At 40.8% G+C, this 20,310-nt stretch overlaps 1 protein-coding gene across 4 annotated transcripts in view; it reads left to right on the forward strand.

Moving 5' to 3' along the window:
• Positions 1-20,310, forward strand: part of RABGAP1L (RAB GTPase activating protein 1 like) — a 757,100-nt gene that overhangs the window by 589,252 nt on the left and 147,538 nt on the right. For 2 of the 4 annotated variants that reach the window (XM_080824389.1, XM_080824392.1), the window contains exons 1-2: positions 6,999-7,747; positions 16,441-16,569. In XM_080824389.1, coding sequence (XP_080680515.1) covers positions 7,580-7,747; positions 16,441-16,569 — 297 coding nt within the window. In that variant the 5' untranslated portion in view covers positions 6,999-7,579. Of the gene's footprint in view, positions 1-6,998; positions 7,748-16,440; positions 16,570-20,310 lie in introns of those variants that run through there. The other 2 variants (XM_080824387.1, XM_080824388.1) reach the window with 1 other exon arrangement.

Genomic DNA, 20,310 nt, shown 5'->3' on the forward strand with positions numbered 1-20,310 from the left:
ATCTATCAGAGTTTGTGACTTTGTTAGGCCTTGCTTGGAGCAAAGAGCAGTGTGAGATAGGTAAAGGAGCCCACCACGCAGGGAAGACCCCTGTGTACCTGTTCTGCTACCATCACATAAGTCAGCCTGAAGAGGGAGCAGATCACCTCCAGTGAAAGTAGAGGAAAAAATCCCCTCCATTCTCAGCATTTTGCTACCTCGGAAATTCTACTGAATCCATCCGAAGCTGTGAGCCGAGGGCAGGTGGAAGGAAATAGTACAGCCAGACTACCTGTTACCACCGTTATTCCAGAACATGGACTTGTCTGTGCAAAAAAGCCCTGACTGTCCCCGTCTTGACATATTCATTTTATGGAAACAAATTCACTTGCTAATACATGGGCTGACCCATATAGCGACTCCACTGAAAATATTATTTTTCTCAGTGACAGCTATTAAACTACACTTAGCATTCTGTGTAACGTGAAGATGCCAGAGATGGCAAGTTTAATAGAGAGCTGGAGGTGGACCATGGGAAGAAGGTAGAGGCAATTCACCACTTATCAAGATGAATAAAGCACCTCATTATTTTTAATAGCCATGACAAACAACACACATGTACACTCATGCACACATAAAAATAAGAAGTAAAATGCTGATCCAGCATGAGAGGATCAAGGAACAGTCTGGATTCTGTAGATCATCATTTTAATCTGATCAATGTAACATTAAAAAAAAAAAAAACAACCAGGCCCCTGCTGACATTTATTTATGCTTCTGCCTACCTGAAAATAAATGGGAGCCTTATACAAAGTGCCCAGGGAACGGGATGAATGAACCGAGACAGCTTTCCCTGTTCAAGCCTGCATCACCAACGTGGCTTCGAGAAAGCCACTCTTCACGAGGCACTCTAGGCTGAGCTCCCAGGGACTGAGTCTCTCTAACGGTGATCGAAGGAGAGAGTGCACCTCGCTTAAACACAGAGAAGACAGAGCTGTGCTTGGTTCTCCTAAGTGTGTGCTCAGAAGGGGTGATTCTCAAGGAGGCTTTGGCTGCTCCTCTCAACTCACCCCTATGAGTCTTACATTCTTTCATAGCAGGGAGGGGGCACGGGCTCCGGGTCAGTTCCATGTGAAATAAAATGGTAAAGCAGTTTTCCTAATAACAGAGTTGTTTGTTGGTTTGTTTGTTTAATGGGCTACCTTAATTGGAAGACAACCACAGCACAGGAAATGCAAGGTTCCCTGTCGTGCAGCTGGGCTCTGGGATCTTGGCTTCCTGGCTCTGCCTCCAGCAAGTGCTATGATCCCAAACCAGTCATGTATCCGCTGCCTCAGTCTTAGCATCTGTAGGATAAACATGTTAGACTCTGATGCTTTCTAGGGTCTAACAACGCATTATTTTATGATCCTGCTGTCTTACCTAGAGTATCCTTCTTAGTGTAGGTAGTGCCTTACTGAGGGACATTGTCCAAAAAGTGCGTTCTACACGGGAGGTAGGATTGTGAACTCTTTAGAATGGTACAGAAACCAGGTTATGGAAGGTCCAGTTAGCAACAGGGGTGGTTAACTTGGAGATAAGGAAATTAAGACTGCCTTCAAATATTTGAATTAATGTCACATTAAAAAAGTTGACTTAATTCTGTGTTGTTATAAAATATATTCCCCAACCCAGTGACTAGAAGTTTCACATTCCTGGCTTACTGCAAGTAGTACTTTCTAAACAAATGAATGTCCGATAATAAAAACAGGCAGCCTTTTGAGATAGTTGTCAATAGAGATAAGGAAGTAGAGGCAAAATGACCAACTCTTGAAGAGACTAAAAGTTCTTGCATTGATAAAGGCATTAAGCTAGAATCTGACCACAAAAATTGTTACCATGACTGTTGAGCATGTTATTAAATTATTGTTGGTGGGAGAAAGTTCTCTTTTCTATTAAAAAAAAAAACTCCTTTAAAGTGGTTATGCCTTAAGTCTTACTAGAAGTCAGACCATTCTTAAACACTAGGGAAGTCCATAATATTTTACAGGACTTTTTTTTTCCCCTTTGAATTCCTATAAACCTGTTACCTGAACTACCCACCACTATGTCACTTAATGTTGTATTTTATTTTGTACTCCAGTTCTTCAGGGTATGAATTCCAGCTACAAAACAATGAGACTCATCTCCCTGCGATATAACTGATAGGCTCAGTCTCACTACACTTCATTTTAGCCTCTTCTTCAAGTAGTGTGAATAATACATAAAGTTAGCAGCAGCATCTGGGGGTCTTTCCACCTGCAGAGGCAGCAGCAGGGCTGGAGCGTGAATGGCAGGCTGTGTCTTGTGCAGAACTTGACACGTACGTCGAGACCTTTGTTGGATCTTAGAAACTTGCCAAATTATTGAGGGTGCATCTTTTAAAAAGTTGTCTATCCAGGGTCGCCTGGGTGGCTCAGTCGTTTAGTTTAAGCATCTGCCGTCTGCTCAGGTCATGATCTCGGGGTCCTGGGATGGAGCCCCTCATCAGGCTCCCTGCTCGGTGGGAAGCCTGCTTCTCCCCCTCCCTCTACCACTCCCCCTGCTTGTGCTCCCTCTCTCACTGTGTCTCTCTCTGTCAAATAAATAAATAAAATCTTAAAAAAAAAAAAGAAAAAGCATCTGCCTTTGGCTCAGGCCATGATCTCGGGTCCTGGATTTGAGCCCCTGCTCAGTCGGAAGTCTGCTTCTCCCTCTCCCTCTGCCCCCACCCCTGCTTGTGTCCTGTCTCAGGTGTGCTCTCCCTCTCTCTCCCAAATAAATAAATTAAATCTTTAAAAAATCAAAATTAAAAATTAAAAAATTATCTATCCCACAAAAAAGAATTCAGTTTTTGTCCTTTTACCTTTCCAAGTTGAGAAGCATATAGGTCCTTTCCTAGTTATTACTAAGTGTTTAAATCTTCAGGGTTAGAACTGAAGAGGCAGTTGGTCTCACAGGAATGTCTTTTATCAGTATTTGGCTAATTCTCTTGCTAATGCTTGTGTAACCCCTGAAGTGACTACTTAGCATGTTTCTTTGCAATTCCATAAATTAATCAATTCCACAAATTAAGTCGAATATGCTTTTAATTTTACAATGGGCGTCTGTTCATATCCCGCACGTGTCCAGCAATCCTGACTCGGTGGAGGGGCTCAGGGAGAGCACTCAAGCACAAGGCTCTGATTAGGACTGTACCACCGTCCACCTGATTCCGGCACTGCAGAGAGAGCCTTCTGTTCTTCGGACCCTGGCTTAGGGACCATTGCCCGGTCCTCTTTACTTTTTTCTCACTCTTCCTCATTGCATGATTCATCCAAATTTCCCATATTATCTTCAACTTGCTGCTGAACTTCCTTTACAGATTTTTTTTTTTAAATCTTCATGATAGTGTAAGAAAATTTGAGAAATCATGTATTTTTAACTGGTTAGTTTAGAAGAGTTTTTTTTTTTTTTCCTGTCACTAGTTTCATCTTTGGATTACTTTATAACTCAAAAATGTATCTCTCAGAAGTGTACTGTACTGAATCTCATCAGCAATAAAAACGTTACTTGGGAAACTGGGAAGGGAGAAGAGAAAATGCTCACTGAGATGAATCACTCTTCTAAGGCTTGAGAAATGCCTAGTATCCATCCATTCTTCCACTTCACCAAGTGAAGAGTTATTTTACCTGATATTGTTCAACGGCTCTTCTCAAAGGACAACCTAAAAAATTATGAAAATTTTGAAAGCGAGGGATGATGCTCGGGACGGGAGGCTGTTTACAGAGAATGCTTTATTCTCCCCAGAGTGATACATGCCAAGACAGGTTGGGCTTGGGCTGGTCCCTCCATATACACAGAACGGAGTGAGTCGGTTTCTGGGAAGTCTGGTTCATCTTGATGTGGAAAGGAAGACGAGAGGATGGGCATGGACATTCCAACCTGGAATGTGTTCATTCCTCTGCGCGTTCTGGTCTGGAGTGCAGGGAGGTGACACCCCCTCTCAGTGTGGTCATTTCCAGGCAGGGGATGCCTTCTGGGCCTGGAGGGCCTTCAGTACCATATCTTCCCACTGGGAATTCTCGGCCTTCAGCCTTTGCCCCTTTCACCAGCTCAGCGTGTTCTGGGTCTGCGGGAACAGAGCCGTGGCTGCTCCGTGCTATGCTGCTGCTCCCTTTCCATCTCCATCCTCACTCTTCACTGCGGGTCTGGCCTGGGAAGCCCCAGGACCTGCATCCGGTTCTGCGGGTCAGCAGCTCCATCTTCTCCATCCCCCACGGTGCCAGCTCTGCCTCCTCTGGCTCAGCATCTTGGTTGGGGGGAGTAGCCAGCTGGGCCTCCGCCCACTTCCTTTTTCCTCCTGTTCTTCCTCAGGCTGCTTGCTGCTCTGATCCCCATGCCTGGTGTGGCCCCCGTTCCTCAGACTGGTTGGGGAAGGTACGCACTGGCCCCATGCCATCGCCCCCTGAAACCACTGCTGCTCTCCCAGCAGGGGCCACTCAGAGCCCAACCTGAACCTTACCTTCACTTCCTCAACGATAATGAATTTTTGAAGGGGAGGATGATGGAGAAATTAGGAAAACTGAAATACAGGACCACGTTTATAATTCCTTTAAGTGTAACTTGGTTTGCTTATTAAAATATCATACTTTGGTCATTTAATAGAACTTCTTTTTTGACCCTCAAAGCCAAACCATAGTTCCAAAGTCTTTTGATTAATTTTGACTTCTTACCAGAATCCATTTGGGGAAGAAATTTTTTGTTTCTGGCTTATATAAGAAAAAATAAATGACTCTGCCAGTGTCTTTGAAACCAAGTCAGTTGCATGGAAACATTTCCCCTATCCTTTAAAAAATATATCAGTCCAAAAAAGTCCTGTAAGCAAAGGAGTCACTGAATTCTCCCTTCCTTTGCAAGAAAAAATATCCCCTTGTCCTGAAAAGGGAAGCTTCCATGACAGTGCTTTGCACACTGACACAGCAGTTGCACAGTCTTTTCGAACAGAATCTCGTGCAGAACTCCAGTATGTATACAAGATAAAAATGGAGCTGTTCCCAGAGGGGTGTGTGTGGCTGGGGGGCAGGCTCTGAGAGGCCCAGAACCTCTGTCCTCAACCTTACAGTCTCCCCCTCCAGCTAACCTGAGTAAACCATGAGACATTTCCTCCAGAACCTTAAGGATCTGAAATGTCTGGTGTGTGTGTGTGTGTTTGTGATATTCTGATGGTTTTGATCATTCTACACTAAAATCTCTAGTTTTTTAAGAAATCATTTTTGGAGGGGCACCTGGGTGGCTCAGTTGGTTAAGCATCCAACTCTTGATTTTGACTCAGGTCATAATCTCAGAGTCATGAGATAGAGCCCGGCAGTGGGCCACTGCTGGGCATGGAGCCTGCTTAAGATTCTTCTCTCCCCCTCCCTCTGTAGCACACACACATTCTTTTTCTCTCTAAAAAAAAAAAAAGAAAGAAAGAAAGAAAGAAAGAAATGGGGCGCCTGGGTGGCTCAGTGGGTTAAAGCCTCTGCCTTCGGCTCAGGTCATGATCCCAGGGTCCTGGGATCGAGCCCCACATCGAGCCCCACATCGAGCCCCACATCGAGCCCCACATCGAACTCTCTGCTCAGCAGGGAGCCTGCTTCCTCCTCTCTCTCTCTGCCTGCCTCTCTGCCTACTTGTGATCTCTGTCTGTCAAATAAATAAATAAAATCTTTAAAAAAAAAAAAGAAAGAAAAATCATTTTGGGGGGAAAAAAGAGATCATTTTGGGGAGAAACAGAAGACTTGACAACATATATAAATACCGTATTTAAGATTTTGTGAATACTCAAAATATTTAACAGAAATGTTTTACTGAGTTTTGGAAAAAGAAACTAAACAGTATTTTGTTAAAGCAGACGGTATTTGCCTTTTGCCCCAATTCTGTAATTAATTTCTTTCTTTCACCAATATCACAGAGATACGCTGATGTTTCTATTTTGTTACTTACAGAGATCTATAACTCTCATTTGTCAGAGCAGGAAACTTAAGACTCAGAAGGAAATCGCTGTGGTTCTCTTACTCTGTATCATACTACAAGTTGCATGAAGAAGCTGGTCTGGTGTTTGCTACAGAACTGCAGCACCAAGATTCTGAGCATGATGAGTTCATTGTTTGCTGAAGTTTACAAACTGCTCCCAAAGGGGAGCTTGTCTTTTTCCCTTCATTTGGCTGTAACTGACTATTCACATCAAGGAAGTTAATATAACACATACTGACACTGTAAAATTTTAAAGCATGGATAATCCGCAGTTATATGATTAGTCGGAAAGGATTAATTGGACCGGAGCATTAGAATAATGTTTTGAGCTATTAACTGAGCGTTTATCAGGATCTGTGGCTTAAGAAAGTTATTACTGCTTTGAGAATCTCCACTTCAGTGGTTCCTCAGGTATATGCTCATTATTATGTTGGAGGTGTTTATGTTTTGTCATACTGCATGCTTATAAAAATCTTCCTTTTAATTATGACTTCCCAGAATGCTGAAATAACTTCACACACTAGCATTGCAAAAAGTCATTATTATTGCGCAAACACTGCAACTTGAGGGTGTGTCCTTTCTTGGAAGCTCCGTCTTTGCTGTCTGTTCACCCCGTATCATTTCGCCCTCAACCTCTCTCTTGGTGAGATTTCCGCGGTCTAACCAGGATCGGAGCATCCCACTTTAAATACGCGGCATAAAATCAGACTTTTACCTGCTCTCGTTATTAGAAAGCAAGAGGGAAGAAAGGTCAGCCGTTTAGCTGGCAGGCTGTCTGGCTTTTCTGCGAGCATTACATGGGAAAAGAAGCTAGTTCTTCTGTCTCTGGCTTTAGGATTCAACAGCTAAGCTGTCAGACTAACAACACTGATTGAAGGTGGACTGGGAGGGGGAAGCACATCTGTCCAACGGCTCGCCATTGGCTTCTTATTACAGCATTCTCCCCCGAGACACACTATGCATGCTCATTCACCTACCTCCTCCTCCTCCCTCCCCTTCCTTCCCTACCCCTTCATTACTGATTCACAGCGAGAGGCGGCAGCGGCGGCGGCGGCAGCGGCGGCGGCAGCCGTGGCGCTGCTTGTCACGAATCAAGGATTGCAATGAGCTCATCCTTTTCTCCTTGCAGCTTCACAACTGCCCTGGCTTCCTGGCTACTGCTGCTGCTGTCTGCTCACACACACTCACGCACGCACACACGCGCACATACACACACACGCGCGCACACACACACACACACACACACACAGTCTCTCTCTCTCTCTCTCTTTACATGCTAGACCCTTCTGAGCTGCTGGTACATTTTAACACATGTATCTGAACTCTCCTGCATCACTCTTGGCCATTTTCTTGCATTCGATTGCTTTTGCCGTTTTTTATTTAGCTCAGTGTTTGATTTCGTTTTCCAGTCTACTTTGGGGCTCTTGCACAGTGGATAATTTAGCCAAAATGTTCTTCCTGAGGAGACGTTAGCTGACAATTCCCACCACAGACTGGCTTGTGCGTGCTCCTGGGGAGACCTAAGCCTGGCTCCCTTCCCACTGCAGTTCTCAAAATTGGGGATCAGAGATCCAGCTTTCTCATTCTGGACACCTACTTACTGCTCATGGAAGAAGGGGTGCCCTGCCCAGCCCCAGCTGCTAAGCTCACACCTCCAGTCAGAAAGTCCCAGGACATGCACGACGAGAGGAGCAAGCTGGTGAATGAGTATGCATGTCGAGTGCTGGAACTTCTGGGGATGGGGCATCGTCTGTTTGTGCCTCGGCTTCTGGCGGTGAGACTGTTTTTCATTGAACTTCATTTGTAGGGAATCTGCCACGCTCTGTGAGAATTCCTGTATCCCTAAAAGAGGCTTGCAGTCGCCTGTTTTCTTTTCCTCTTCCCCAACTACCCAGCAGGAAGTGCTGAGTGGCCGCTGCCCTGGGGCTCTGGCTGAGCCTGGTCCACGCCACTCCTTAATTGGCTAGAGGAGCTATGGCTCTTTTCTGAGAGCCCAGGGCCACATTAGCGGCATTATCTCTGTGGCAGGGGGAAAAAAATGTTTTCTGGTTGCCTAGACTCAGCAGTAAAGCAGAATAGCCAAGTGCTTGATATAGGCATTCTGTTATTTACATCTCCAAAGGGTTAAATTTCACAACAGACATTGCTACTTATCTAGACTACTGTGGTTTGCGTTCTAACCTCACCGTTTGATTGCCAACTTGATTTTTTTTTTTTTTTTTTTTTACTGGTTAGGGAATTTTACCCCTTAAAAATCCTTGGGTAAGAAATTGAAAATTTTTTTCCTGGAATGCTTGAACGGTGTATCTATGAAGCAGCTTAAAGCTGTTGGGTCTGTGCTGGGAATCTGGGAATTCTGGCTTGCTTGTTTTTTGATTTCTTGCACAAGAAGAAAATCACCCTTCCTCACTTCCTACCAAGGGTTAAAATTAAATACCCACAATCGCTGGTGCAGGGTTTCTTTTCAGTGGTTTGAGAACTGTACCTAGCAACTGTTCTATAATGTAATTGGTCTACAGTAGTCCTATACCATTATTTGGTAATTGAACAAGAATAATTAAGCTTTGTCTATTTTATACAATGGAGTTTAATGCCATTCCAGACTGTTCTTTCGTTATGGTTCTGTCATATTTGAGTCTTTTCAGAAGTATAATGTTGACTGAATTTAACACTTTTCTCTCATATCTCTCATCAGTCTAGTTCGTTTCTGTTTATATTTGCAGTTACCAATTCAGTCTTCATGCATGTTTTCTCATGTAAATATCATCCCCCTTGCTTAATCATAACAACATTTTAGATAGCTGTATGCAGGAGGGATTTTTCACCCTGAAGAAAGTCTGTTTATCTTTGCGAGATGAAGTTAGAAGCAGTGAACAGCATATAATTATGGGGGGGGTATTTTTGAGAAATACAGTTTCTTTGTCATTTGGGAAAGAAAGAAAAAGAGTTCAATACATACATGTTAATGCCCAGGTGAGGTCATCAGTGCTCACTTGACTTATGTTTCCCTGAACCTCATTATCTTAAAAAAGAGAAAACTGAAGGTTTATGTTCTATTAGAAAGGAGTTTTGGGGTTGTTTTTTGGTTTTGTTGTTTTGTTTTGTTTTGTTTTAGTGAAATAAAAAGCATTTTATTCAGGAGCTCTGACACTATTAAGTGCTAAAATATATTTCAACAAATTCTCTACATCTCTTTGAGGAGTCTGTTTTGGTTCTCAAATATTTCCATATTTTTAAAGACTACTTAACTTTGTGACTCCAGGGCTCCCACTGCCAACTTTCCAGTAATCTGGTGCTGCCTTCCTTTGCCACTTCAGACTTTCAGTGCTTTGAAGGAAAACATAAATTGATAACTAAGACTGTCTCTCATACTTAAATCCACATTAGGGTTGAATTTATAATGCCTTTACATTAAAACCAATTATCGGCCCTAAAATGCACAAGGAGTTGGGTTCATACGCTTCAGATCTTCTGGAGGTCATGTGGCTCTGTATGTTGCAACCATATGAAGTTGGCCTGGTTGCCCAATTAGGTATTCAAGGTCGTACATCCCTTGGGTTGTTTTGGGCTCTCACATTTGGCCTAGGTAATGGTGCCATTTGCATTACTTACACATGGAAAGTATATACTGAGTTGTCTGTAGGGTCATTTGGCAGTCTCTGACTTTGTTATACAGCATTGTACTGAAAAGATCATTGATAGAGCTAGGGTACTCTACAGTTTGGGAAATCACATGCCCTTTAATTAGTAATATGGCTGTGAATTGAGATCAGCTATCCAATGAGTTACTGCTTAAAGTTTATTTAGCATGTGTACCAGGAGGAAGTACAGTCGTTCAGCTGTGTGTTATTGGACCGGCTAATGATGTGGGATCGATGGCTGATCTGCACAGGCTGGTCCTGAGAGGGATCCTGCCACAGGCAATACTACAATCTTTCCATTACCACTCAAAAGGGTGGGCAATGGAGTTTTTGTTTTCAGATAGGTTTTAAACATGAATGCATGTAGGTTGGACACATGTAAATACATTATTTTACTTTAAAAATCCCAGTAGTTGGTTTTTATTTTTTTTTTCATGTCAATTAATTTTCTTGATGGACTGATCAAATGAATGAAGATCTACCAAGACAGTGTTGTAGATTTGGACTTTGAGCCTTATACATTGTCCCCTGATTCACAGAGGGACCATCAAACGATTAGAATACCAAGCACATTTGAATTTTTTTTAAGTTTTTATTTAAATTACATTTGAAATTCTTGCTTCTTGTCCTTCAGAGGTGCACTTAGTATTAGTAAACAATAATTTCCCTTTAACAAATCAAGTACAAGGACTTCATTGTAGATATTACCTTAAGGCATAAATTCTGTGTGTAGACTCACCAAACACATTTCTTTGGTGAAATTAAAATTCCAAAGCAAGAGATACAGGTATCCTAGATACCAGCGAAGTAAGGTTTCCGTCTTCTAAAGCCTGTGCTTCCAAATGATTCTCAGACTTCCAAAAATATGTCTCTACTGAATAGAAATCCTGTTAGACACTATAAAGGAAGAAAAAGCCATTTGTGGTAAAAATTGCGAAGGTGAGAAAGAGAACCATACCTAGATTTTTTTTTAAAAGTAATCCCCTAAAATAATCAAACTTAGAATTTGCTGCTTATCAGAGGCCCTTGAAGAACGATTGATCATCCAAGAGTCGTGAGAGGTTCAGAATAGAAGCATCTGGAGCTAACACCCGAATGTTAGAGCTGTTCCTTGCCACCCACCCTGCCTCTTAAAAAAAAAAAAAAATCACTTTAAAATGTGATACTCTTGCACTGAATTTTTCAGTGGGAAAAACACACTGGAAATGGTATCAGCAGTGACACATAGCCAGAGTCCATACTCTGTAAGTGTGTGAAATTTAAAGAAGAAGGAAAAACTTTTATTCTACTCCTATTCAGAATCTCCCTTTTCTCCCTTTAGATTTTATTAGCTGTTAAATGGTGTGGGACGTTATGACCAGATCATCCTATATTAATACCAATGTTGGCTATGGTTTCAGTATGACACTGTGGGCACTGTACACAGTGAATCCGAAGGAGGATTGATTATTGGGATGAAAAGCCAGAAGACCAAGTATGTCTCCCATTCTTACTTCTGTTTTGACTGCTTCAAGGATTCCTCATTGAAGAGAGATTACAACTCTTGAAACTTGAAGAGTCAAATATAAAAGTTGCCATACATAATTCTGATGCCCTTCAAAATATAGACATCAGTTTTTATATTAAGATAAGTCCTACATCTACTCTCTAACTTGCATTTTATCAATTGTGACTTTTTAATACTGGATGTGCTTGAAGTGGAGCTTTTATGAATTCATAGAACAAATTTATGTTGGAGTCTCTCATGTGCCTAGGAATTTGCTTAATTCATTTTACTGAGGGAAGCGGAAAGGATACCTAAATCAACATCCTACTTTAAAAAAAAAATCCTACTTACCTTTTCCCTCTGGATAGTTCTCTTTACCTACTTGAAAGGAAATAGAAGTAGGACCGATTGAAATGTTTTTAATTGTTCTTATAATCTTTATATATAATTCTATTCAAACGAAGAAAGAAGTAATCCTTCCTCTGGAGGTGAATTGATAAACATGTTCCAGGTCATCTCTTAAAAGGATTTGACAGCAAGTTTGGGGAGCAAAAGATGAATATTAATAGATCCACTAATTTTCAAAAGTTATCATTTATTCTTGTTTAAAAGCTGATAGAGTTCTCTATTTTGCAAGGGAAGAAAACATGTCTTTGCTTACTTAAATTTCCCTAGCTCTCATCTGTGTTACTTTCTGGCTAATTTTACTTAACAAATAATGTCAGGAAAGTAATTGCATTTTTGTTATGATACTCTTCCCTCACGATCATTCTGAAGACAATATAGAAAAACTCAAAGAATTTCCCAGTTGAAGAACAGCCTTTCCAGCTCCAATCAGTTCTTCTAGCCTGACAGAGTTCTGTTGTAGTGAAGACAGATGGATAATGATATCCAGAAGCTGGCCTCTCCTTTTTTGGGTACTTGGTTTGGTCCTTGAATTTTAGAGGTGCATTTTTACACTTGATCTTAGCCAAAAGGCGGAGAAGCAGGGGTACATTTTTAAAGCTTGGGTCTTACCACAAGCTCATGGGTTAAGCTTCTCTTCATTGTCAGGGTAGACACGTAGCATTCATACATACAACTGTAAACTTAATTACAGCATCTCCATAGCCAGTTGATTACTAAGCTGTGTGAAGTCATGTTTTAGTTTCATAGAAAGCCCTGCTAGTTATATTTTGGACTAAGACTGTTACATTAATGCTTGACAGTTGTGAAGCATATATATTTAACAAGGTGATATATACTAATATGATTCAAATTTTCTTAAATATATGTGTGTGAGGATAGAAAAAATGATTATAAGCAATGTAACAAATTGTTAATTAAGTTTATCTCTAGGTAGTGAGACCTCTCAGGCTTTTAAAAATATCTTCCATTTTAGAGAAAGTGACTATGTAATCAATAAAAAAATGTATGATCCTACTATATAGATATGTACATACGTATGTGTGCAAATTGTGATTTTTACAAAGTGTTTATAAAACCAAACAACTTTGTGATAAATTCTTAGTGAGGCATCCAAATTTTTGCAGACCAAGAGGTATCTATTCCTCATTTGTAGAGAGAAAAACCTCTTGCATACATCTGTCAGAAAATGGAGGGTTACCCCTATAAATTTACAGTCTGCTTATGCCATAAAAAGGTATTTGGAGGTGATACTTAGAGATTTTGGGAGTCTCTTAATTTGGAGGAAAAAGCCCTTCAGAATCAGAGTAGGACTGCTTATGGTCTTCTGGAGCACTGGCAAGCAAGGTTTTTGTTAATACACTTTTTGCGTGGCTTTTGCCTCTCCTGGGGTTGTCTTCTGGCATATATATTTTTTTAATTCTCAATGAAATTGGCTTTATTTCAGTCCATGACAGGAATATAAGTTCTTACAACTTAGACTGCCTGCTTTCTGGAATTAAAAATGTCACTGAGAGCAGGGTACTGTTTTTAGCTACTAAAATACCAGTACCTGAGCGTATTTGAGCAACCCAGAGACAACTTTCCAAACTGTCATCCCTTATATTTGTTTTGGGATTCACAAAATGCACTTATAGGACTTAACTTATTTCCTTCTCCAATTCCTGAGGTTGAAGATTCTCCCTTCTTGAAGTAGAACAGTGGCGATTAAGCAGCCCCCCAAGTTAGCCAGAGCTGGGATCAGAATGGATTTAGTTCACACTTTGCAGCCTTGTTTGAGTCTCTTTCATTGCCAGCTACTTTCTAGAAACTGAGATTAGGGGACTGACTACCATGCAGTTTCCACATGTCTGTCTGCCCGAGTCCTTCTGCTTGGGGCTTGTTAGAGCTCCTCTCCGACAGGGCTTAACGGAGTGGGCCATGGGATCTGGAGCATCATGAAGGCAAGCAGTGACTTGAAAAGGGCAGTCACAGGGCGCTCTGAATTCTGGTTTCCAGAGACTTAGCCCAGGTTCAGCCCCATCCAGGTGGCGAGCTTCTTGCTGCACTTTCCCTGAGCGGATGGCCTCCTTCAAAGTGCATCTCTCTGATCTGGCCACCCGTGGCTGACCAGAGGTCACATGTCACAGGCTTCACGATTCCTCGTCTTTAATCCTCACCTTCCTGCTTCTGCACGAGCTCAGAGGCTGGACTTGAATTGAGGCCTTGGCCAGTATTCGGTAATCATGCTACTGCCTGCAGGCAAGGAACTGCACCAGCATTTTGGGGGTGTCTGTTACCAGGTAACTAGAGCTTAGTTGCACAGAAAGTAGAAGTGGTGCCCTCAGAGGGCAGCTCATGCCGCTTCCCCATGAACTCTAGAAACAGTGTGTCTTGAGTTTTCCCGACAGTCACCAGAGAGCTGATCATCAAAGCCAGTAACACAGCTGAGAAGGGAAGACTGGGGATGTAGTGTCTGGTGTATCTGGCCGCTGGATGCTTTCCCATAATTCAGCGGTTGACACGTTGGTCAGAGAAGCCCCCTCTTAGGCTGAAGTTTCCGCTAACAGTCTTTCCCAACTAAGTTAAGGTGAGTTGATAGCACTCTGTCTGCTAAATGTTCCACCACTTATGGCCATCGTGTCTAAGTATCCACGAGGGAGGAAGTCGATCAGAGATGCACCGAGGCTTGTTTTTCCACTGGTGCTGTTAGCCCAGCTCTACTTTCTGATTACTGGTTATGGATCTGAAGCTGAGGCAACCTGGAACCCCTGTGGAAATGCCTGCTGTATGGATTAATATTTTATTTTACATGTTTCTGTTTAAAAGGGAGGGAAGATGAAAGTAGAATTCATTCATTCAGTAAATTTTAATTGAGTACCTCCTATATTCCGGTTATTATTCTTGTCACTGTGGATACAGCAATGCACAAGACAGGCAAGGCCCCTTTCCTTAGGAGGAAACAGATGTAAAACGGGAAAATGCGTTGGTGGAAAATTACTTGGTGGGCTGGGGGTGGGGGAGAATTTAAGTGCTCAGGCAAGGCCTCAGTCAGATTTTGCATTTGAGCTAAAAATCTAAATCACAAGAAGTTGCTATCCTTATGAAGATCTAGGAGAAGACAGTCTAGGCAGAGGGAACAGCGAGGGCAGTTGCCTTCAGCTAAGAATGAACTTGGTGTGTATGAAAAACAGGAACAAGGCCAGTGTGCCTGGAGCTTGAGAACAGGAGGGAGATGGGGTTCACGACGAGGTTGGAGGAGAAAGCAGGGGCTCCAGATCATGAAGGGTCTTGTGGGCCATGGTAACAATTTTGGATTATTCTGAGCACAGTAGGAAGCCCTGGAGGGCTTTACACAGAAGAACCACATGACGTGAAAGGGTATCGTCTGGCTATGATAAGGAGCAGGGGGCTGTGGGGAACGAAAGCAGAAACGGGGAGACCAGTTAGTGGGTTAGTGCGGTGGTTCACCTAAGCGATGGGCATGTCTAGTGGTTTGGGGACCAGGGTGCTGAAGACGACTCACGTCCTGTGAAGAGCAGGAATTTCCCTGACTTCCTTACACACTTTCAGGACAGCCTTTAAGGTTAATCAGCTCTACATTTGAATCTAAATAAAGTAATATTTAGAACGAGCACATAGTTCTATGATTTCTAGCCATCCTGGTTAGTTTTGTTTTGTTTATTCATTTTATTACTGAAGTGTTTTTTTTTTTTAAAGATTTTTAAATTTATTTATTTGACAGACAGAGATCACAAGTAGGCAGAGAGGCAGGCAGAGAGAGAGAGAGGAAGGGAAGCAGGCTCCCTGCCGAGCAGAGAGCCCAGATGCAGGGCTCGATCCCAGGACCCTGAGATCATGACCTGAGCTGAAGGCAGAGGCTTTAACCCACTGAGCCACCCAGGCACCCCTATTACTGAAGTTTTTGACAATTAATTTCTGACTCTTAAAACATCTTATTTCTCTTTGGCTTACTTCTGTGTACCCAGTCTGCTTAATCTTTAACTTGTATCAGAGAGTTTGTCAAAGATTACTTATAGTTGTTTATTAAAATACTTAAAACCTTTCTTTTTCTTTTCTTTTCTTTTCTTTTTTAAATAGACTCCACACCCCATGTGGAGCTTAAACTCACACCCTCCAAAAATCAAAAGTCTGAGCCAGCCAGGCGCACCTTATTGTCTTTCTTATTACAAAATCTTTACTGCAGAAAATACAGCAAAATAAAAGGGAAAAAGGCCCCATGACCCCATTATCCAGAGAAACCTCTTATTTCCTTTCCATCTTTTTTCTGTGCATGCATCTCTTTATTTTTAAGTAGTTATTCCTTGAAGAAGTAAATTTTGCAAACAGTTTTCATAAGAAGTTTGCTAGTTAAGGGATTTGCTTCATTTACTTTTTCATAGCATTCTTTAAGGTGGGGGATCAATTTCTTGTTTTCTTGAGCTGTTGTTGTCATTAGTTGGAAGGCCCTTGGGGGGTACCATTAATGCTACCATTAGGTATTCATTATATATAATTTTAATATGCTTTGATTACATTGTCTATGTCATCAGCTAAGTTGCTAATAATATCCTTAAAATACTCGCCCAGCAAGCTAAAGTCATAGATTAGACCCAGAGTTAAAATGTTTTGCTTTTCTGGCTTTTTTTTTTTTTTTTTTCCATTTCCCTCAGAGCTATAACATGGTTAGCTTTGCTGGGATCCACCATTCTAATCTTCAGGTTATGTAAATTAAATATGTTAGCCTACTAATTAATTCTTATATTCTGCCCAGGATTTATGGTGACTTATTTCAGCTTATAGTAAAGAGGTTAGAAATATGTTCCTAAAAACTTGTGGAACTAAGCTAGATCTTAGCTACAAACAAGCAGTCGGGAAACTAAAAATTCTTTGTTCAGTGTGTTTGTCCTGAAGGCAGGCTAAAATGTAATGATGATTCTTGGGATTATTTTGCAGACCTCAAAGGAAGATCTTCTGCAGGCTGATTTTGAAGGTGCTTTAAAGTTTTTCAGAGTTCAGCTTCCAAAGAGATACAGGGCGGAGGAAAATGCCAGAAGATTGATGGAGCAGGCTTGCAACATTAAGGTAAGATACATGGATTTATTTATAATAAAGACAGAACCTGAATGCAGAAAGAACATGGCCAATCATATAAAACCCTTTCTCTATACGTTGCTGGATTTTGACTATGTTTAAGGTGATACTGAGTATGAACAGTCTCTCCCAGACATTTCTGTGAGGCTGGTGTGTGTCTGGTACCTTCCAGTAGGACTTGGAGTGAAAGTTAGTAAGTTCAGATTGAAACAATAGGAAGACAAACATTTTTCTTACAGGTAGGGCTCTAGGATGGACGGCTGTGATAGTGGTTTCCATAGCCGCAGACTTAGTATTTAGCTTTTGACCATCTGTTTTAGGATTATTTATGACAAAGCAAGAAAAGCCTGCTTAGGCAGTGCTTTCTTTCCTTTAAGGGACTTGGAAAGCTTTCGTCTGCCCATTCCCACCCCACATCTGCGAAATGGTCATGGATATATTGTTCCTTATCCTATGCCTCCTAGATTAGTTATATAAAACTGAACAAGTTTTATAAAATAATTTGATATGGAAATTTCTATCCAGAAAATTATGGTATCAAGATGAGAGAGCACACTTTTAAAGATTTGGAACCAATTTATTGATGTTAATTCTTGTACCTCTGGAATGTACCAGGGAATCTTCTTACCTAACTATGACATAAATATAAATTTCCCTTCTGAACAAAGAAACAAAGATCCCATGTCTTACGGACCTCATATTCTTGCAGAAGGGAACAGACAATAAATGACTAACATAATAAGTAATATGTTTAATATGCTAGAAGGTGATAAGTGGCTAGGAGAAAAGGAAAAGTAGGTCAAAATAAGCAAGACCGGATTAGTAAGGAGAAGAAAAGTTAGAGTTGTTACTAGGTAGTAAGGGTAGGTAGATCTCATTAAGAAGGTGAAGGAGATGGGTTAGTTGTACACATGTCTAGGGGAAGAGCGTTCCAGCAGAGGCAACAGCTAGTTCAAAGGCCCTGAGGCTGGCTCATGCCTGGTGGGTTCGAAGAACAGCAAAAAGGCCGATGTAGCTGAAGTGAAGTAAATGAAAATGAGAGCTATCGACAAGGAAGTTAGAGAGCTCCCAAGGAGCCAGAAAATGTAGGTCTTTGTAAGGATTCAGACTTTGCTTTGAGTGAAGTGGGTAGCTCTTACAGGGTTTTGAGTGGTAGAGTGATACGATCTGTCTGAGGTTTTAGGGGATCACAGTGCTAACTATGTTGAGAACAGACTGCTGGAAAGTTAAGAGTGGAAGTAGGGAGATCACACAGGGGTTTTTGCAGTAATCCTGTTGAGATATAATGATAGAGTTTACCAGAGTGATGGAATGGAGACAGGGGTGATTGGAACCTGAGTATATTTTGAAAGAGAACCAAAAGGACTTTGTGATATATTACTCATGAGTATGAGAGGAAATGAGGAGTCAAGATGACTCCATGGATTTTGGATTAGGCGATTAGAAGATTGAGTTGTCATTAGGTTATTAAGCTCATTACTTATAATGTACTTTGACACGTACTTCATTTAAGCACCGTACCCGCTCTAACACTTTTTTGGTGTAACACTGTTGTTTTTAATTTAACTTAAAGTAAATTCTGAATATCAAAAAGTATAATTCAGTGCTAAATGTAAATAACTGAACAGAAAAAAAATATTGTCTTTCAAGTGAATTGTATATTCAAAAAATCATTTTCCAAAGATACTAAGCAAAACAGACCTCTGAATCTTCATCCTGAAATGCAAACTTGTAAAGCCTTCCAGACTGATTATTTTATTTGGCTGGGCCAAATGACTAAGCATGAGTTACATTTGTCTGTAGACTTTGAAAATACATTTCAGTGGTCATGGTGGCTTTGATTGAATTTTGTGGGTGGTATGTTTGAAAGGTAGGCTCCGGCCTTTGATTGTTCCAGAGCTATCCAAGTACTGTAACTAGAACAGTGCTATAGGAATCTGTTAAAATAAAACATTCATTTCTAAGAATAAGATGAGAGAGTTAGGAGGTACAGGTAAGATGGAAAGTTAAATGTCTTTAAGGGAAATTTGGTAGCATCAGACAATCAATGAGAATGGAAAACCCAGGCAAATGATCCAGAATTGTGAGATGTATAGGGAAAGATTTTTTTCCAATATAATTTATGAAGCTCCTCAGAGGATGGAGGCAAATTAACAATGGTCAAACCAGAAACATGGGATTTGAAAGACTCAGAAACCTAAAATGTTAGGAAATAAGTTCAAAATATGATCTGGGTCGACTTTCTGGAATGAACATGTGCAACCAGAATGATTTATGTGAATGTGGGCAGATAGACATGAATTTTTATTTTAAGTAATAATGAATTATTTGATTTTGGTTTTTGTTTTTAGGTCTTGTTTCGGGTTTTGTTTTTTGTTTTTGCATTATCTAAGGAGAGTAATGGTTTCTTAGATACATAAAACAGTACTCACAGGACACCATGTTTATTAAGGTATAATTGACATAACATTATATTAGTTTCAGTTGCAAAATTGCAAAATGATCACCACAGTAAGTCCAGTTAACTCCTATCACCATCCATAGTAAGAACTTTCAAGCTCTGCACTCCTAGTGGCAGTATGGTATTATTAACTAGTCACCATGCTGTATAGTGTATCCCCATGACTTATTTATTTTATAATGAATAATGTCATCATTTGATAAAGAAATTTGTACATTTCGACTTCCTTCACCCATTTCACCCAGCCCTTACCCCCTGCCTCGGGCAATCAATCGATTCTCTGTATCCCTGAACTTGGGTATTTTTGTTTTGTTTTGTTTTGTTTTTTAGACTCTACATATAAGTGAAATCATATGGTATTTATCTTTTTCTGTCTGACTTACTTCACTTAGCATAATGCCCTCAAGTTCCATCCATATTGTGCCTAATGGCAAGATTTCATTCTTTTTCATGGCTGAATAATATTCCGTTGTGCATGTGTACCACATTTTCTTTAGCCATTCACCATCAGTGGCCTTGTACATTGTTTCCATTACTGGCTGTTGTAAATAATGCTGTAATGAACATAGGAGTCCATACTGTCTTTTCAAGTTAGTGTTTTTGTTTTATTCAGATAAATACCAGAAGTGAAATTGCTAGACTATATGGTAGTTCTATTTTTAGTTTTTTGAAGAACCTTCATTTTCCATAGTGGCTGCACCAGTTTACATTTCCACCAACAATTGCACAAGGCTTTCCTTCTCTCCACATCCTGGCCAATCCTTATTTCTTATTCTCTTGATAGTAGCTGCTCTAACAGGTGTGAGGCGACATCTCATGGCGGTTATGATTTGCATTTCCTTGATGAGTAGTAGTGTTGGGCACCTTTTCACGTACCTGTTGGTTATCTGTATGTCTGCTTTGGAAAGATGTCTGTTCAGGTCCTCTGCCCATTTTTTAATCAGATTGTTTGGGTTTTTTGCTGTTGAGTTATATGAGTTCTTTATATATTTTGGATATTAACTCTATCAGACATATGGTTTGCAAATATTTTCTACCATTCAATAGGTTGCCTTTTCATTTTGTTGATGGCTTTCCTTTGCTGTGCAGAAGGATTTGTTTGTATTTTTTAAACTCATGGGGCTTGAACTCATAATCCTGAGATCAAAATCTGATCTGAAATCAAGAGTCAGACACTTAACTGACTGAGCCACCCAGGAACCCCTGTGCAAAAGTTTTTTAGTATGATGTAGTCCCACTTGGTTTATTTTTGCTTTTGTTGTGTTTATTTT

Source organism: Martes martes (assembly GCF_963455335.1).
Source record: "Martes martes genome assembly, chromosome: 15".
Lineage (NCBI taxonomy): Eukaryota > Metazoa > Chordata > Mammalia > Carnivora > Mustelidae > Martes > Martes martes.